Source organism: Manacus vitellinus, unplaced genomic scaffold (assembly GCF_001715985.3).
Source record: "Manacus vitellinus isolate BGI_N305 unplaced genomic scaffold, ASM171598v3 scaffold_23_pilon, whole genome shotgun sequence".
In the NCBI taxonomy this organism is placed as follows: domain Eukaryota; kingdom Metazoa; phylum Chordata; class Aves; order Passeriformes; family Pipridae; genus Manacus; species Manacus vitellinus.
The window spans coordinates 5896902-5914299 of NW_021939718.1; the positions used below are offsets into that span (position 1 = coordinate 5896902).

Here is a 17398-nt window from a genome sequence, read left to right on the forward strand (position 1 = left end):
TCACAAATAAATAAATATAAAGCAGATAAGAACAGGAAGCAGAAACTTCCAACCTTTAAGGAAGGTACTGCTAATGAAGTGAAAATGGATTAGGTCACAGTTAAACTACAAGGATATCTCAGGACTTCTCACCATATTTTTTTCCATCTAGATACATTTAGCTTGCCCTTCCCAGGCCATCAAATCCAGAAGATAAAATAGCATGGACCACTATAATAGCGTGGTCCACCAAAGTATTGAAATCAGCAAAGATATGACTTTTTCAAACAAAAGAACTAATTTCAGCACATCAGCTTTTGGAGCACCCAGCCCTAGTAAGTCCTCAAAAAAGAAGCAGGTGCTTCTCATTGTTGGTTTCTATTCTATTATTTTAACAAGTATTTACTTGAGGGAAAACCAAAGATACAAAACCTGAAGACAACATACCAGTGACTACTGCACACAGGCACAATCTACCCAGAAATATGAAATAGGTTTCTACCAAGACAAGATCTCGTAACAGCTGTGTTTGATATCACTGTTATCCACAACAAGGACCTTGGATTTGATTTTTTTAAAAAAGAAAGCTCTTGCTGTACAATTCTTTTGTACTAATAACAAGCTCGATCAGGAGCTTTCTGTCCACACTTACAGTATGTACCACCTGTTGTACCTTTTACTAACTACAATACTGTTCTACCAACCTATGTATGATATAGATTACTTAATATAAAAGAATAGATTCCAGAAAAACTGTCCAAATGCTAACACCATGGGAATAATTTATCTACATCACTGTTTCTTGCATGCCAAGGTAATAGGCCTCTCCAAAATACCTTAGATAGCCAGAAATCTCAAACATCTCATTTGTAGGAGGTTTTCCTCGTTGTTTACCTTTGGTCAGATAAGGCGCTCTCAGTATTGTCTGTACTGAACTTTCCCAATAAGGTGAATGCATACACTTCAGTTCCCTTTTATGGCTATCTTAGTGCTGATTTGTGCATTCAATTCAAGCAGATTTTTTAAAACTCAAGTGTCCAAAACCATAGCAGTCAGTCAAGCTAGTTAGCTTGTCATGCCTGTTTCTTATCAACTAAAGCCATTTAACTGATGTTATCTGTTTGTATTTAAACCTAGTCATGAGAGCAAAGACGGTGTGATCAAATGGAAAACATGCAGTAGGAGCTCATGCTTTGCACCATGTGCTACTAAGAGCCTGTAAAAATGAATGGACTGTCACAGCCTACTCTGTGATAATATTTATTTTTCATATCAGTTTCCAAGCCTGTAGCCTCAAGGGTTTGCATATCTCACACCCCACACATGAAATGCAGAAGTTGTCACATCCATCCTTTTATAAAACCAGGGATCTAAAGTAATTACACTTTAAAGTGTAAAGCTCAAAGTTAATAAATAAGTAAACAGATGAAACCATCCCAAGATGCATTTCCTAAAAATTTAACTTTCAAACCCAATCTCACAGTTTTCTGGGAAAAGATTTATGACTTTTTGACTGTGGTAGACCAATAGTTCTACCTACCATGACTGAGGTTGGTGAAGCAGGGTAATGACAGGTATCTGTGGCAGTGTGTGCGTTAGTCAGAGCAGAGACTGTGACTGCCGGTGATTGCTCAGGGATTATTATAATACAGACAGTACTGTAATTGTAATATCCACACCCAGTTCTCCACCTGGCTTTTAAATCAGAATGGCAGCACTTTTTACACCAGTTTATACAAATACCCAGAGTATAAGGCAGGGACAAATCAAGTCCTCAGCTACCAAACAACAACAAACCCTGAGCAATGTGTTTTCCATCGCTGAATAAACTCAGGTCCATGGCAATAGGTCTGGCCATATCAGTGTTTGCCCTGAAAGGATGTTCCCAAGAAGCTTTTCATGTCCAGCATTCAGCTAAAAGAATAATGAATGCTTTCACCCTATACACTGTTGGGAAAGCTGAACACTATCAGCCTTGCCCTAAGAGGGTAAGGCAGAATAACGAGAGATCTTGTTTGACTTCATGGTTTGCAATTACTGCAAAATGCAACTGTAATTCTCTTTCAGATGAAATGGGGAGAAAAGTAAATGAAACAAGTTACACATATTTCACTTATTTGACTTTACAGAACAAAACAAAAAACCCTTCTCTAACTGAACACCAACTTGAACATCAGCCTGAACATACAGCAAAAAAACTCCTATGCACTAACATAAAAACATAGTTTAAAACTGATATAAAAGCATAGCCATTGAAGTTTCCTGATCTGATTTTTCAACTAACCCTAGAGCAACTGAGATATGAAATGGATTAAGCAAGTGACAAAATGGAGGTTACTGCATTTTAAACTACTGTAATCTGGATTCTAGGAAAATAATCTGCCATGCTGAAGCCAAACTGTCTGCATTGCCTATGCTATCAGGGGAAGCAATCAATAGCACTGGCTTTTATACAAGAAAGATAGTTTCTCTCTGTTCACATTATTCAATCCCTCTGTTAAAGCCAAATATTTTTACTGAAAATACAAATAATACTTTCTATCATTATTTTGGCACCTACTCAAACTCTTAACCCAGGGTTCACCAAGTGGCTGCAGTCCTAATGAGTTTAGCATACTTTAATGGACCAAAGAGACAAGGAAACTTTATTGCTTAGCTCTGCAAAAGATAGCTAAACCTCAGCCTTCAGGGGACAGAAAGAATATATACAAAAAGTACATACCATACAACTGTTTATAACACCAGAACACATATATGAAAAGAAAGAAGGGAAAAGATTTTAATGAGATGCCAGAGGCTGGAGGCTTTAGCACTTCATACACATTTATACGATGGAGGCAGTGCCAGTTGCATATATTACAGTCATGCATTTGTTCTAATTGTCCCCAAAAACACTGCTGTGGCTGGTCCCATTACTGGTACCAACAGACAAGAAAAAAACCAACCAAAACCAGAAAGGCTAATTGAACTGGCTGCAGAATGGAAGCCTTCGATATACTTTATTTTGCAGTCTTAAGAAAAGAGGAAAAAAAGTCAAGAGGCAAGTGAGGAAAGATGCTGAGCTCAGTAAAGGTGGAAGAAAGAGCAATTTGTAAGTTGTTACTGGATTTGGGAAAAATAAATGGAACCCTGATTTTCATTCCATAAAACTAAATTATAAGCCATGTCCAGTTGGATCCTAATTCAAGTGGCATTTCACAGAAAATACCTCAAGAAATATATAATACATGCAAAACTAAAATCACCCTGTTTAAAATGTTGAGCAAGGCATATTTAATCCTGTTATCCGATACCAGAAAAGAAACATCAAGAACAAAGGACTAACCATCAACAATACCCACCTGCAGAACCTCATTATGCAAGAGGGATATTTATTTTAAAAAGAAATGTCATATTATTCTCTCAAACATTTCAGTCAGGGAAACTTCTACGTAACTCATAAAGCTTATTACACCACCAGGGTAATTTCCAAGATAAAAATTAGTCTGTAAAATAAAATCTACATTGGGTTAATATATTTAAGCAAGTTATGTTTAAAATGTATCAAACAGTCTTGATTTATTGTGTGAAATGGACTTTGCTATATCCAAAAACAATTTTCGGTGAAAAGGGAAGGATTTATTCTAGTGACATGTAATAGATTGTCACGTTTTCTGACACAGGGAGGAGAAGTAGCATTAGTCTTCATTCAGCTTCTGAAAGTCTTGTTTAAATGGAGAAAGAGTATTCAGGGTTTATCACTGTGAATAGCCAAAGACAAAATGGAAAAATAAAGATGACAGAATATGCTTATTTATAGGGAAAGATGGAATTTGAATGACATAGCTCTGTTCCTTTAGCCCATACTTTGAGTGGGAAATGAAACAAATTTATTTAACATTAATATCATTTGAGATAATGCACCTGCCTTAGTGGAAAATAACTGCACACTTGAACACATGGGTAATCAATTAAGTTGAACTAAAAGCAAAACATCCAGGCGAGTGATAGAGATTACACGACTACATATAAGTAAAATGGTGACAAAGCAGCTGTTTCATTTTAAAGTGAAACAGAGTATTTAAATTCACCAGAAGAGCAAACACAGAATTCTGCATCATGTTACATCAGCAGAAGAGACTACAGGAAGGTTTCAGTTTTCCTCACAATTTCAGTCAAAGAGACTGAAAAAAAATAAGCACAACACACATAAAAGCAAAACAGAGGCACACCCTTGCAGCAATACAGACTGACTTTTGCTGCCTGTGCTAAGGCAAACATTATTTTCAATTTAAGACCTGACAACTTTACCTCTCAATAGCCACACAAATTTCCACACAACAGAACTGAGGACTAATGGGGTGGGAAAAGCTGTTTGGCTTGAACTCCTACCCTAAGAATAGGACAGTCCAGATGAACAAAAGTCCAAGTCACTAAGTCCAAGGGTATATGGCTTCTTGACCTTTGAGGCACCCACTCACATTGGCAGACACAACAAAAAGATAACAGAATCAGAAAGCAAATCAATCCTTCTCTTTTTACGCTAAACGAAATAAACTAAAATAAAAATTAAAAAGAAAAATGTTGTAAACTGCTCCTATTTTCCAAGGACTATACTTTTAATTATGTTACATTTCAAGACGTACCACAGCCAAAAGGCAGAATACACTAGCTTTGTTTTTGAGTCAAAAGACAGCACCCAGAATAAACATGGGAGGTTTACAGAGATGTATGTCTACTCTCTACTCAAAAATAGATTCTCAAAAGTTTATAGGGGCATATTAACCCATAATAAAGATAAATATTTTTTATATTTTAAAGCCCAGACAAGTTTTTTCTCAAACGGTTAAGACACATACACACACTTAACTCCATGTACAAGTTCAACTAAAATTCGTGTGACTTCTGTCATAGATGAAGCTGAGCATATCCATGTAATCACACACAGAACTGCAGCTTGACATCTCTATTACTAAATTCCAGGAAACATCCACTATTCTAGGCATGACTCCTGTGATCCATGCTTAATCTTACACACTTCCTCTAACACCTGTAAAAATTTCCAGCTTTCCCTGACATCTTCAGCATGCAGAATAGGTTTCCAGCTCAGACATTTGAGACATGTTAAAATTGCCAAGGGCATGGCACTAACTTCTGTTCCACTTAATATCAAAGTAAAGGGATACTGCTCTTCAACTGAGAAGAGGATGCACAAGAGAGACGCCTTGGGTCAACAGCCTGAATAATGGGATACTAACCAAGACACATGGGTATAAAATTCTTTTGTGATAGACAGGTCTCCTGAAAAGAAACATGTTGTCATTGCCTGTTTTCAAACTTCCCTTTCAGCCTTTACGTTAGATCTACACACATTGGGTTTTATCATCTTTGAACCACAGCAACTGGAGTTTTTATACCCTGTTAGGTTTAGATATAAACACTGACCTAAGGCAAAAGACACAATCCATTCTGAGAGACCTTTGAGGATGCTGCAGCAGTTCTGAGTAAACTGCAGAAGACAAAATGAACCCAAGATCAAATAAGACATCCCTCCACAGGTTGACTAGACAAAGACTTACCTGTTTGTTGTGTTCTTTTGGGGTAAGTCTTGCTGCGACTTCTTTCAATGCTCTGGTCAGGCCGCGGGAGCTGCACTGAGGGGTCTCTGGTCATTCGCAAAGACGTTTTGCCACTTGAAAACACAAAAAAAGTCATGGGAAAACACCTGGAAAAGTTATCAAAGAAACAGGATCTTTAGACTGGGAAAAAGCTGCATGGGTTTTGGGTAGCATGTTTTGTTGCTATTCACTTCTCATCCCACCTCTGGTTCTGCTGAGTAGCACTACCCTGAATTTTGGGTTGAATCAGTTGTTGGCAAAATCATCAAGAGATTAGGCCAACCTCTTCTATATTTTGCACTTTCAAGAGGAGTTAAGCCACTAAAACAAAATGTTGGTTTGTTAGGAGTAGGTGAAAATAGTGTGAGCTTGTCTAACTTAAAATATTCTAAAATATGACTTTCTTAAGCAGTTTGATTTCTTCCTGAATTCTTTCTGTAAGTTTTCACCTCAGGAAAACATATTTAATATTATTCAGTTCCAGCCAGTAAGGGGATACTTCTCTGCGATGTAGAACGACAACCTCAAAGACTGCAAAACAAACTGTAATAAAGGACTCTCACTAGCCCAGACCCAAACTATAACAAATTGAGTAAAAGTCTGATTCCCACCTACAGTAAGGTTCTTCTTCACTGCACAACTTACATAAGTTATTAAGTTTAAATACACTATTTTATGCTCATTTAATGTTCCTCTCCATGTGACTAAGCAGAATATAGCATTCATCAAAAAAATGTAAAATAGACCTCATATTCCTCCCCAAAACTCCGTTTTTGCTTCTGGAAACTTACTACACGAAACAAGTAAGTTTTACTATTAACTCCCTTGACATCTGCAGTTTCATGATTTTGAAGTAACAGGTACTGTACTAGAAAGTACTGAGCAGCTATATAGGTTTTACATATGGAGACTTCCTGAGTTATGTGAATAGACTCCATTAAATACTGATTCTATTTTCACCAATAGCCCCACACATGTAGTCAGCACTGCAGAAATTTTATCTTCTCAAGCTTGTAAAAGAATTAATGGACAAAAATTCCTGAATTCTAACACTACATCACAGTAATGCTTTTTTTCTTTTTGTATTCATTTTAATGGATGCTCCCAAGTTAGCCAGAAAGCACTTGCAAATAGAAGAAGTAGTTTTAACAAAACATCTGGGAACAGGATCTTCCACTCCCCCTAATACTTCCAAAGTACCTGATCTTAAGACAAGGAAAGTGCTTTCCTGAAAACTGTCTGCCACATAATGAGAAATACCTACAAGATTAAAAACACCCCACCCACACAAAAAAACCAAAAGACCCCCCCCAAACAACAGCAGCAGCAACAAACCAAACAAAAAGAAAAACAAAACAAACAACAACAAAAACAAAACTCAAAACACACAAACAAACACGAACAAGAAACAAAACAAACAACAACAAAAAATTAAAACATCACACCAAAACCTAAAAGACCAGCCAAAAGACAATATTATGGTCCCCACACATACACAGACGAATGGTGGGATTATGGTTTCTGCTTTAAACTAATGATGTGTACAGATACACAACATTGTCACTGCTTTCCGTGCTACAACAGAGTCCGAAGGCAAAGAGGGAAGACAGTCAAAGCTGATGGATATGCAAAGCAAAGAAAAGATTCTCAAATAACATGAAAATGCTGTAACTACTGCACCGATTTATCATTAACAACCCCCATTTACTAGAACACCCACTCAGGTCAGGGGGACTCCACAAGAAATCACTGCAGCAATACAGGGAGGACTTCATACTAGAAGGGAAATATATACTTTAGTGTTTTCTAGATAAAACTAAGATTGTAAACACAGCTGTCAGTAATGCCCATCATACCAACATGGCAAGCCATATCACAGGCCACCCTGGAAATTTATTAAAAAAATAAGATTAACCTAAGTGCACCACCAAGAGCGACAGTTCAGACATAGGTAAATGTTTCATGGCATGTTTTCTTTTTAATTTATTGGAAAGTTCTTGTCAGTTCAAAGCTTTCTCCTCCCCAGCACCAGTGCCCTGCTCCAATCTGCTGAAATGGTCCAGCACAGAAAGTTCATCTGCAGTACTCCCATGAACTTCTATTCGCTGTTACAAATGGGGTAATGCAGGTCAGGATCCAGCTAAGAAACCCAAAAGGCTGTACAATCATTTCCCTGTTATCTGCAGAAAGGAGAAGCTGGATCATGCCAGATAATGTGATAACCCAAAAAGTCTGGATTACAGAATACATACAGTAATCCTTTTTGAAAACCAGATTCAGTCACACGAGCTCAGACTCAGAACTGGCACTACAAGCAAGATCTTACATCCAAGGGTAACAGCTGAGTATGAATTCTGATTGATTGAGAGTAAATGTAAAAGAGTTACTATTACACACAGCTATTAGTACCTACCAGAGATACTAACTGCAATTCAAGAGCTGCTGGAGAAACTGTTTTCAGACTTGTTTTCACAAAAGTCTTCCTAAGAGGCAGTGTGGTGGTTTGAAACTCCCAAGAATCTAATTTTTAAGTTCAAGCTTCCCCCTCCCACAGTTTGCCCCTGTGAGAGGGTTTAGTGATGGTATGGACTTGATCTCTCTTCACCTCATGTGGAGAGTTTTCAGACAAAACACAACCATTCGTTATTGGGGGAAGGGGAAAATATTTACAGAGGTTTATTTACACCCACATATATATTTACATAATATTAAATTTCTCCTTTTCTTCAATAAAAGTCCAAGAAGAAAAGAGAAAATCTTTCTGTCACTTCTCAGGCCACAGTTCCTTCATTTCAGTTTTCTTGTGGCACTGGTTAGTGTCCTCCACTTTTTCCAAGGCAGCAGATTTAAGTATGGCAGTCAAGATTTTTGTTCTTACTTTGCGGAAATTCCAACCCCGAGCCCGAGCCTTCGGGGGACTTTCCTTGGAGACCTTCACTTCTCTTGGGTTAGAGCATTTATGGCAGCTTTCAGTTCAGTCTTACCAAAGCTCTTTTGCTCTGTCTCAGCTCACCAGCGTGATAGAAACAGCAGCAGCAGCAGAGGGCACAGCCACCTCCTCTGCATTCCATCCTGGCTCAGCTCTCAGGACGATTTTCAGCCCCTTTCTCTCTCTCTCTAGCTGCTGCTGCATTTCGGGACTCCCTAAGGGTTTGGAAGTCCACCCCTCCTCTTCAGGAAGTCTCTGGGTTTTTGGGAAAGTAATACAGTCTTTTGGGAAAGTAATACAGTAAACCAGCTCTGCTGAGTTTTCCTCTGTTTTGTTGCCAGCTCTCCCTCCTGCAGGAACATCTCTGCGTCTTTCAGCCAGCTTCACGTTATCTCACTGCTACTGGCTATCTTTTGGCTTTTAGCCATCGCTGTCTCTGTTCAGGACTGCTCTGCTGCTGCTTTCAATGTCTTCTGCTGCTGCTGACAGTAAGAAAACTCTTCCAGCTCTTGATTACGGGACCCGCTCCAGCTTTGACACTCTACCGGGTCTCCCGTAGCCTCAGCTGAGGGCTGGGGGCCCTTGGCCCCCAGAGGGGCTCACTGGCCCCCTGCCTCCTTGCGGCTCAGATCATGGCTACCTACCTTCTACACTATCTTCACACCCTTCTCTTCTGTTTCTGTGGGTATGTAATTTCTGTAGGGCGCACGTGGACTATTGATTGGTCCAGTATTATCAGTGGGGCAAACCATTACTACACCAGAGAAAAGGTTTTTCAAACCACCACAGGCAGTGACAAAGATCTGCCCAACTAATGATTTACTTAATCAACCTTACTCATTATGATCCATGTATTTCATCTATGTATTTCTTCAGTGATGGTGAAAACAGTGCTCCCTATACACTCTTAGGCTGAAGTTTACAGCATCTTTCACGGCTTATAGGCTTGAACATTCACCCAATTTTGCCACCTATTCCACTCAGAAAAGATACACCCTTGTTTTGGCATTCCCTACTTGTCAGGAAAACCCCTTCAGGATATGAACATAATTTCAGGACCTATAGGGAGATACTGATTTCAAGCACTTCCAAGGCTGCTCTCACTTTGACTATGGACCTTAACCAGTTCTGGGGATCTGGAGAATGAGAAGAAACTTACATTTGTCCCCAAACTGCCAGACTCCCAAGGAGAGCCTGTTAAAATGGCCCTGATTCATGCTTTGTCTTCAGAACTGCTTTGGGTCATAGTCTGGGTGGAGTTTTCTTTCATTGGAAGGAAAGAGGAGAAAAGAATGAATGAAGAAGGAATGAATTGAAGTTTAAACAATTACATAAATTCACCTGTACCGATGTTTATAACCTATGGATCCAAACTTGCCGACTTTTCTTGACAGAGAGTTTGATTCATTCTCTGGCACTCTGTGCAGTTTGAAAAATAAAACAACAGAGTAAATTACATAGCTAGGTCTCAATTATGGTTCCCTTCCCAATTCAAGAAAAGAGAATACAAACTTTTGACTCAAAAAAATATTATTTTCTGCCAGTTCCTCTTCATCCCTATCTCCAGACAGACTCTTTTGGGGCTGAGAGTCTCCCAAAGCCACCTGTTTATCCCCTCCTCTTTTGACTACATACCTTTTTATTTCAGAGTCAAGTGTAAACTGCTCGCACCAGCAGCCTTTCACTTAACATTTCACAGAAGCAGGAAAACCCACCATGCCACAGTAGTGACACTGAAGGAGGGATTCTGAGCTTATTACTTTACAGCACTGCTAAAGTAAACCCCAAGTACACTTTGGTTCTAATTAGACATTGCACATTTCTCTTGGCATTTTTGCAACAGTAAAATAAAGTGCTTTGAGATGTGCACTACTGGGAAGATTTTATACATTCCAATAAGTAAGCAAAACATTATGGAAATTCAGTGAGTTTCTATGAAAAAAAAACAAAATCAAAAACCAACCAACCAACCAGTATTCTGCGCACTGTAGGAAATAGTAGTGTCTGAAATCCAAAGGCCTCACTCAAGTCAATGATGCTACAGAAAATTTGATGGATAAATATGTAAAAATCTATATGGCAGCTTAAATCCTGCCATATACATTTGTGGACACTTCTGTTAAAGCCTAGTCTGTGCAACCTGAAATATTGTTTTTAAAAGAATGCTAAGATAAAAGAAACCACCAAATTACCCTATTTTAAAATCACTCTTTCACATCATTGTAAGAAAAGGGAAGGAGTCAGTTTTTAAGAGCATTCTATAACCACAAGTAAAACTGTGTTTTCAGACAGCAAGCCTGTGTTACAACACTCTGTATGTATAATAAGGTTCTCATTCAGTGTAGTGGCCCTAAGGAAACCACAGTTTCTCTATCACTTACCTGAAAAACGTATGATGCTCTACACAGCATTTCCAGAGATGTTTGCAGGTGACCTTGTTACGTGCTTCAAAAAAGAAGGAAGTTTCATTGCACTGAAAACAAAACAAAACAAATCAGTATTCTTATGAGGGATTCTGCCAGTGAAGTGAATCTCATCTGCTGGACACAAGAATCAACCATCTCCTATCAATCCACACAAGAAAAGAAAACAATGTGAAGAAAAGGAGGTTCTATAATTCTGTAGAATTCTTTATGTAAAAGAGGTTTACTTTTTGAAAAACAGAAATGAGATTCTAGAAACACTTCTGTTCCTTCATTCTTATTTGCAGATTCAGTTTTTTTCCTAATTAAAACACACAATTTTTTTTTTCAAAAATTACGTTTCTGATGTTTTCTGAAACTGCAGCTCAGATGTCATTCAAAAATATTCTCTTTAACAGTTTACAAAAGGGCAAGAATAAGAGAAAGAAACACAGAAATCCAAAATTTATGATAAACTAATATGAAGCAAAACGACAGAAAATGCACAAAATATACATATAAGAAGAACCAAGGTTCTAGGAAAAAGAGGGGAATGGAATTTTTTTTAAAAAAAGCTAACCTCAGAATAATTAAAAATGCTAGGAAAAATGTTCAAGTCATAAAATCCACCTTAAAATCTCTTAAGGGAAAAAAAATATTCACAGCTCAGAACCTAATCTCCGGGAACTGGCAGAGAAAAGAGAAGGGAAACATATATAAACTACAAAATACTTCCAAAAGACAAAATGAAGGAACAGACACATCACGCTGCTTGTTTTCATCAGGCTAAACATTCAAATATGTGCACAAATAATACACTTCCATGTATTTGTTACACGGTAAATTTAAGTGCTCAGGTTTGTATCTGTGATTTGCACAAAGAATGACTAGTCCCACTCAGGTCAGTGTGAGACCTCAGCGTACTACACCACCATCTGTAACAAAACTGAGCAGTATGATTCATACCACTGTCAGCAGCTGATTTTAGGAAATCTGTGCCCTTGCATTAGTTGTACTTCTGCAGTGCCATCCATACGGCAGAGTTCTGGCAGGTTTCTCCCACTCCCTATTTAATGAGGTATGATGAACTGCAAGCACCTTGCAAACTGTGAACTAATTCAGTATGTTCTCTAGAATTCAAAATTTCACCTATAACAATAAAAAAAGATTATATCTCTATTAACAGCTGTCAAGCAGCCTCACAAAATCACATTTACCCTCCTCAAGCAGTCTTTCCTTCATCTTGAAACAAATAACAGTAAAAAAGATAGAATTTTGCACCTGTGGTTAGAATAATTGAGATTTCATCCACTGGCCAAAAAAAACAAAAACAAAAATAACCACCAAAAAAACCCCCACAAATTGAAAACATACACACGAGCTTACTTTCTTCCATGCCTTATTTTAATTAAGTGGCTGGATGGAACAGTCCCACAGAATAGCCAAGGAACAAAAATCATCCTCTAGTCTCCCCTCAAAAGCACATTTTCCTCTGCAGGACATCACATGAAGAAAGAAGAGTACAGGGAGCACAGTAGAACATACGACCACTGAGAATGCTGAAACCCAGCATTCATCTGATTCTGTTATGCGTATTATATAATGATTCTGTAGTACATTACTCCCATAAATACATTCCTACAGTTCCTCTAAATACAATTTCAGTTTTGATGGGGTCACCATCTCTCATTTACAGGAATTACACAGTTTAACTTATAGCAAATACAAGTTTAATTTATAAAAAATATAATTCAAGATTCCTGAAGACTCTCGAAGATTGTTGAGGAGAAAAATAAGTTACTTCAATAATAACCATATTGCTCTTGTTTCTCTGACAACGAGAAAAAGAGTCTGCCCACTGAAAGATCATAATGCATTTTTACATTTTAAAATTTTTATAGAAAACATGTCAAGAGGTACTTCACATTTGCATATCTTACACATAGCAGAACAGTAGCTTCAGATTTCATGATCTGATTTACATTACAATTTCTATATCAGACTGTCATCTGATGTGATTTCATATAAACCCACATATCTACAGTCATCTTTTAAAGAATGATATCAAGTCAGGCCTGTGGTATTGCAAACTTCATGCAATATGATGACTCAATTTAGCTTCTGTTGGGGAAAAAAGTCAATAACTCACTTTCAATATGCATGATCTCGCTCCTTCTTCATCCACTCCTAAATTTTACTTTTAGGCAAAGAATCCTCTGTTGTATTTAAATTTATTTAATTTTATAATTAAATATATTATTTAATTACATAATTATATATAATTACATATAATTATATAATTATATAATAAAGAGAGAGTTTCTGGGATGTCAGAGGGCAGAGAAAAGTCAGGGGTGATTTTTTTTTTTTAAGGTAATTTTTAAAAGAAGGTATTTTTGCCACAACTTACTATTAGACCAGTTTGAATGCCACTGGCATTCAGTGAAAGATTCCCATCAGGGAAAAGATTGATGATTAACTACATGCTGAAACATCTAAATTTAGTACTCAGCAATCAAATGCACTCAGAGAAAAAGCATAACCCTATAGATCCAATTTATCAAAAAGTTATGGAATTCAGAAATTGAAAGTGATACAATATGCCTAAAAATCATGGGACGGACTGACTAGCCTTCTCATAACACACCCAGGTTTATTTATTTGAATTCAAAATTAAAATACATGCCTGGAAACTATTGCCTCAAAATGGATGCTTGTAATAAATAACACAATTAAATTTTGCTAAAGAAAGAGAAAGAAAGCCTAAAACACTCATCCCCGATGCCAACACAGAGGACACAATTCAAATTCTTTCACCATTTCTCACCTTATCTGTGAAGGATTCAGTAACTTACTGCAACTAAGTCCAACACAACAGTGCTTACAGCACATCTACATTTGGGACTTTATTTACTTTTTAAGACTATTTAAGGCTTGCAAGAGTACTGCCATTACCCTCACAATTTATAAATGCACATATGAAAATTAAGCAGTACTGAAAACAGTAATATCTTTGAGGTTTAACATCTCTCCCCTAAGAGAACAAATTGATTTGTACAGGTAAAGCAAGGATGACCTCACCTGTTAAGACTCTGAAATTCTGTTTTCAATAAAAGGCAACATTTTTAGCATTTGAAACATTGTGGTTTCCTACACATAGTGGGTGTTAGATGGTTTTTTTTCTTACTATTCTCATATATCTGAACCAAAAGACACAAAGACCTATTATACTTTTACTAATGAGTTACAGGAAATGACAATTCTAAACTCATTCAGTGTTGTTTGGTACCTCAGAAACTTCCATAGGCTACTCATCCTGTTGGTTTCAGAGTGACCAGTGTATTAAAGGTGAGGCATTGTAAACCATGAAATCTCACTGCTTCCAGAGCAATCCTGGTCATCTGAACACTCTAAAGATCTCCTCTCTCCTTTGAACCATTTTGGTGTTCGACTATTCTTTCAGGAAGCCCATTTTGCTCATCAAACAAGTAGAAAACAACTTATTTTTGTATGGTTATTTTCAATCCCATCTGTGACTTGCACAAGCAAAGGAGTGGGCAGGACAACGGGGGCAGAGGCTGCAAAAGGACAGGCACAACCCTTGCAGCAGTGTCCAGCTGTTGAGCTGTTTGACTCACCTCCTCCTAATCCTGAAAAGGGTACACACTAAAAAAATGCGAGGACAAACATAAAACATTCATCTCCTTTTAGATGCTTGAAAAACTTGTCTTGTAATCTCCAAAACATGCTAAAGCTCATAGTGCCATAATCTCACCACCATTTTCACCCATAGGAGGAGAGAGAGACTAGAATAGTGGATGCAGATAGCCTGACTACACCATGAGCTTACACACAGATGGACACCCAAACCTGTAGTCCTTCTCTGCTTTATGCTACCCCTCAATTCATCCAGAAGAATGATCTGGCAGGGCCTTTAAGATCTCCACTAAAGAGCTGGCAACTGGTGCAGTGCTACACCACAATGCCTCCATCCCTTAACTGAAAGACTGAAAGCAGGTTACCAATGCCATCAAAGGAGACAAGTAAGAGGGGTCACTGCTCTGCCTAACCACAAAATGCCTCTGGAACTGGTGGAGCAACAACACTAGTCCAGGAATGCCCACACTGTGCTTTGCAAACAGCTCTCAGTTTGCTTTGCCACGCCAGTCTGATCACACAGCTTTCAAGCTCAGAGCTGCTTTGTGCTCAGACAGCCCAGTGCCCAGAGAGGGCAAGTCAAGTCCAGCTGGAAGAGAAGACACACACTTAAAATGACAGTTCTTCCCCCCTGGAGGCCAGAAGATCCCTTGTTTGTATAGTCTGTGGATTAGTCCAAAGAAAAGAGAGTCACATCAGTCTTACATCCATTCCTCTGTACCCACCTACAGACAAAAACACGGTGAAAACCTATGATTCGGAGCAGGCTTTAGCTGGTACAATTTATGACAAGACATACATGGGATCCCATTAATCCAGTCTCAGAAAATGAAATAAGGAAGCCCCAAAAGCACAGTGGGAACCCTGCCAGCACACACATCATTCTTCCCAGTCGCACTGACCACTAATGTAACATAAGGAGGGATCTTGCCCCATTACAGAGTCCACTGTATGTTCAGGTACTACACATTCACGTACATGTAATAGAAATACTAACACTAACTCTGAAGCTACTATTTCACAACAATCCTCTTTGCCAGGTTAGGCACCTACCTGGATACTATTAATTGTTAATTTCAATAGAAAATACTCTGTCTTTATATATTTACATAATGCATACCAGTCATAGCTTATGTAACAGATGATGTACTATTTGTCGTTAGATGAGCTCAATCTTTAAGAATGTCGTATTAAGTCAGGAATTAAAATCAATGAAGCTGTGCCAGTTTGCATAAAGCATGTCAAAATTGCAATAAACATATCTCTGCCTTGTATTATAACAATTAAAAAATACTAAAGAAGAATTTTTTTTAAAAAGTTGAGATTAACACCTTAGTGGCAGTGAATTTAAGTTTATGCAGGCCTTGAACCAGTCTTACATTCCTTCTAAGATGGCTCAAAAAGTGGTTAAGAAAAGACAAGAGAACACCCAACCAACCAAAACAAACTAAATATGACATATTAATACCACTGTGCTGGCTCACCTCCATCCTCCACTACCACTCTGACTTAAGTAGGTGCAAATGCAAATGATACAAAAGTCACTTGAAATTCTTAAACCATAAGGAAGATCAAAATGCTATTTTTGTCTGGAAATTGTACATAAGCTAAATTGGACTTAAGACTGGGAGGAATATACCTTCAAACCCTGTTCAGTCTTCCCAAGAAATTTAGGAGCAATATATCAAATTAAAAGTTCCTGGCTAGAACTTGTAACTCAAGATGGAATATAGCGTTTGATAGGAAAAGAAGAGGTACAGCTGAAGCACTTTATTAATATAATTATTTTTCATATTTCTAACACTTAGGAAAAGCAGATTGAAAAAAATAAAGCATATTTACAGGGTTTTCTGAGACTATTTAAAAGAACAGAAAAATACTGTATTTAGACAACTTTCAGTCACCAAAATGGGGAGTATTATATACTTCTGATTTGCATCAGTGTTTGGTATTGCTCTTGAAGAGTCTTTACCAATTTCACTTTATAAATTCAGCTGAGATAGGCCTCTTCACCTGAATATGGAAGACTGCAGAGGAAGGCATGTCTTGAAAGTGTGTAAATCATTTTCAACTGCACAGTTTTGTAGGTTGTTCTGACTTAAAATACCCAAATTTCAAAATCTCTTGCGATATAAAATTCAGAATTCAAAAAGACCCTCCTTTACAACAAAAATAATGAAAGCAAGTGCTTTGCACATTGAATGCTTTCTGGTTTGGTGAATGAGAAACATGAAAAACATGAAAAGCTTTTCATAAACTCTGTGAAGAAGTGAAATCATTCATGTGCATGTTCAGACACAGTGCAACTGAAGTAAAAGGTGCAGTTATAGAAAACAGCAGGGGGTTGTGGGGAACAGCACAGAAGTGCTTGGTACCTACAGGCAAAAAAAGCCCCACATCTCTCACTCCTGCATATTATTACATTTGCATTACCAGCCCACACACTCTATTAAAGCATGTTTTTTGGTGTTTTGTTTCATGTCCTTAGTTGAGAGAAAAATCTAGGGGAGTCGGTCATGTTCCTCACATGGGGGAAGTAACAGAAGGTGTGCTGTGCACCCCTTCGACTACTCACTTCCACATAGTGCATCCACTGTGAACAAGCTCTGTGTTGCTGGTGGAGAGGGAAGGGCTTTGGCAGCCACCTATATTGCTGGATTGTTTCCAGCAAGATTGCTCAACAGACATCTATCCCTACCAGGAATTGTGCACAGGTGCTAGATGGATTTCTGTTTTCCTAAAGAAAACTGCAAGAAAATAAAAACGTCTCTCATTTTCACACATTTTTTGCAATTGTTTGTCATGTTCAGGGAGTCCTTCTGTGCAGTCCTTGC

General features: G+C 37.9%; 1 protein-coding gene across 9 annotated transcripts in view; it reads right to left on the reverse strand.

The window, feature by feature from the left end:
- The window catches only part of EPB41L4A (erythrocyte membrane protein band 4.1 like 4A), a 130642-nt gene that overhangs the window by 33420 nt on the left and 79824 nt on the right, over positions 1 to 17398 (reverse strand). For 6 of the 9 annotated variants that reach the window (XR_001920685.1, XM_018072885.2, XM_018072882.2 and 3 more), the window contains exons 10-12: positions 10887 to 10978; positions 9847 to 9924; positions 5538 to 5683 (exon numbers count right to left, since the gene is read on the reverse strand). Coding sequence is in view for 8 of the 9 variants with exons in the window: in XM_018072885.2 (XP_017928374.1) it covers positions 5538 to 5683; positions 9847 to 9924; positions 10887 to 10978 (316 nt within the window). In the remaining variant the exon portion in view is untranslated. The remainder of the gene's footprint in view (positions 1 to 5537; positions 5684 to 9846; positions 9925 to 10886; positions 10979 to 17398) is intronic. The other 3 variants (XM_018072883.2, XM_018072889.2, XM_018072884.2) reach the window with 2 other exon arrangements.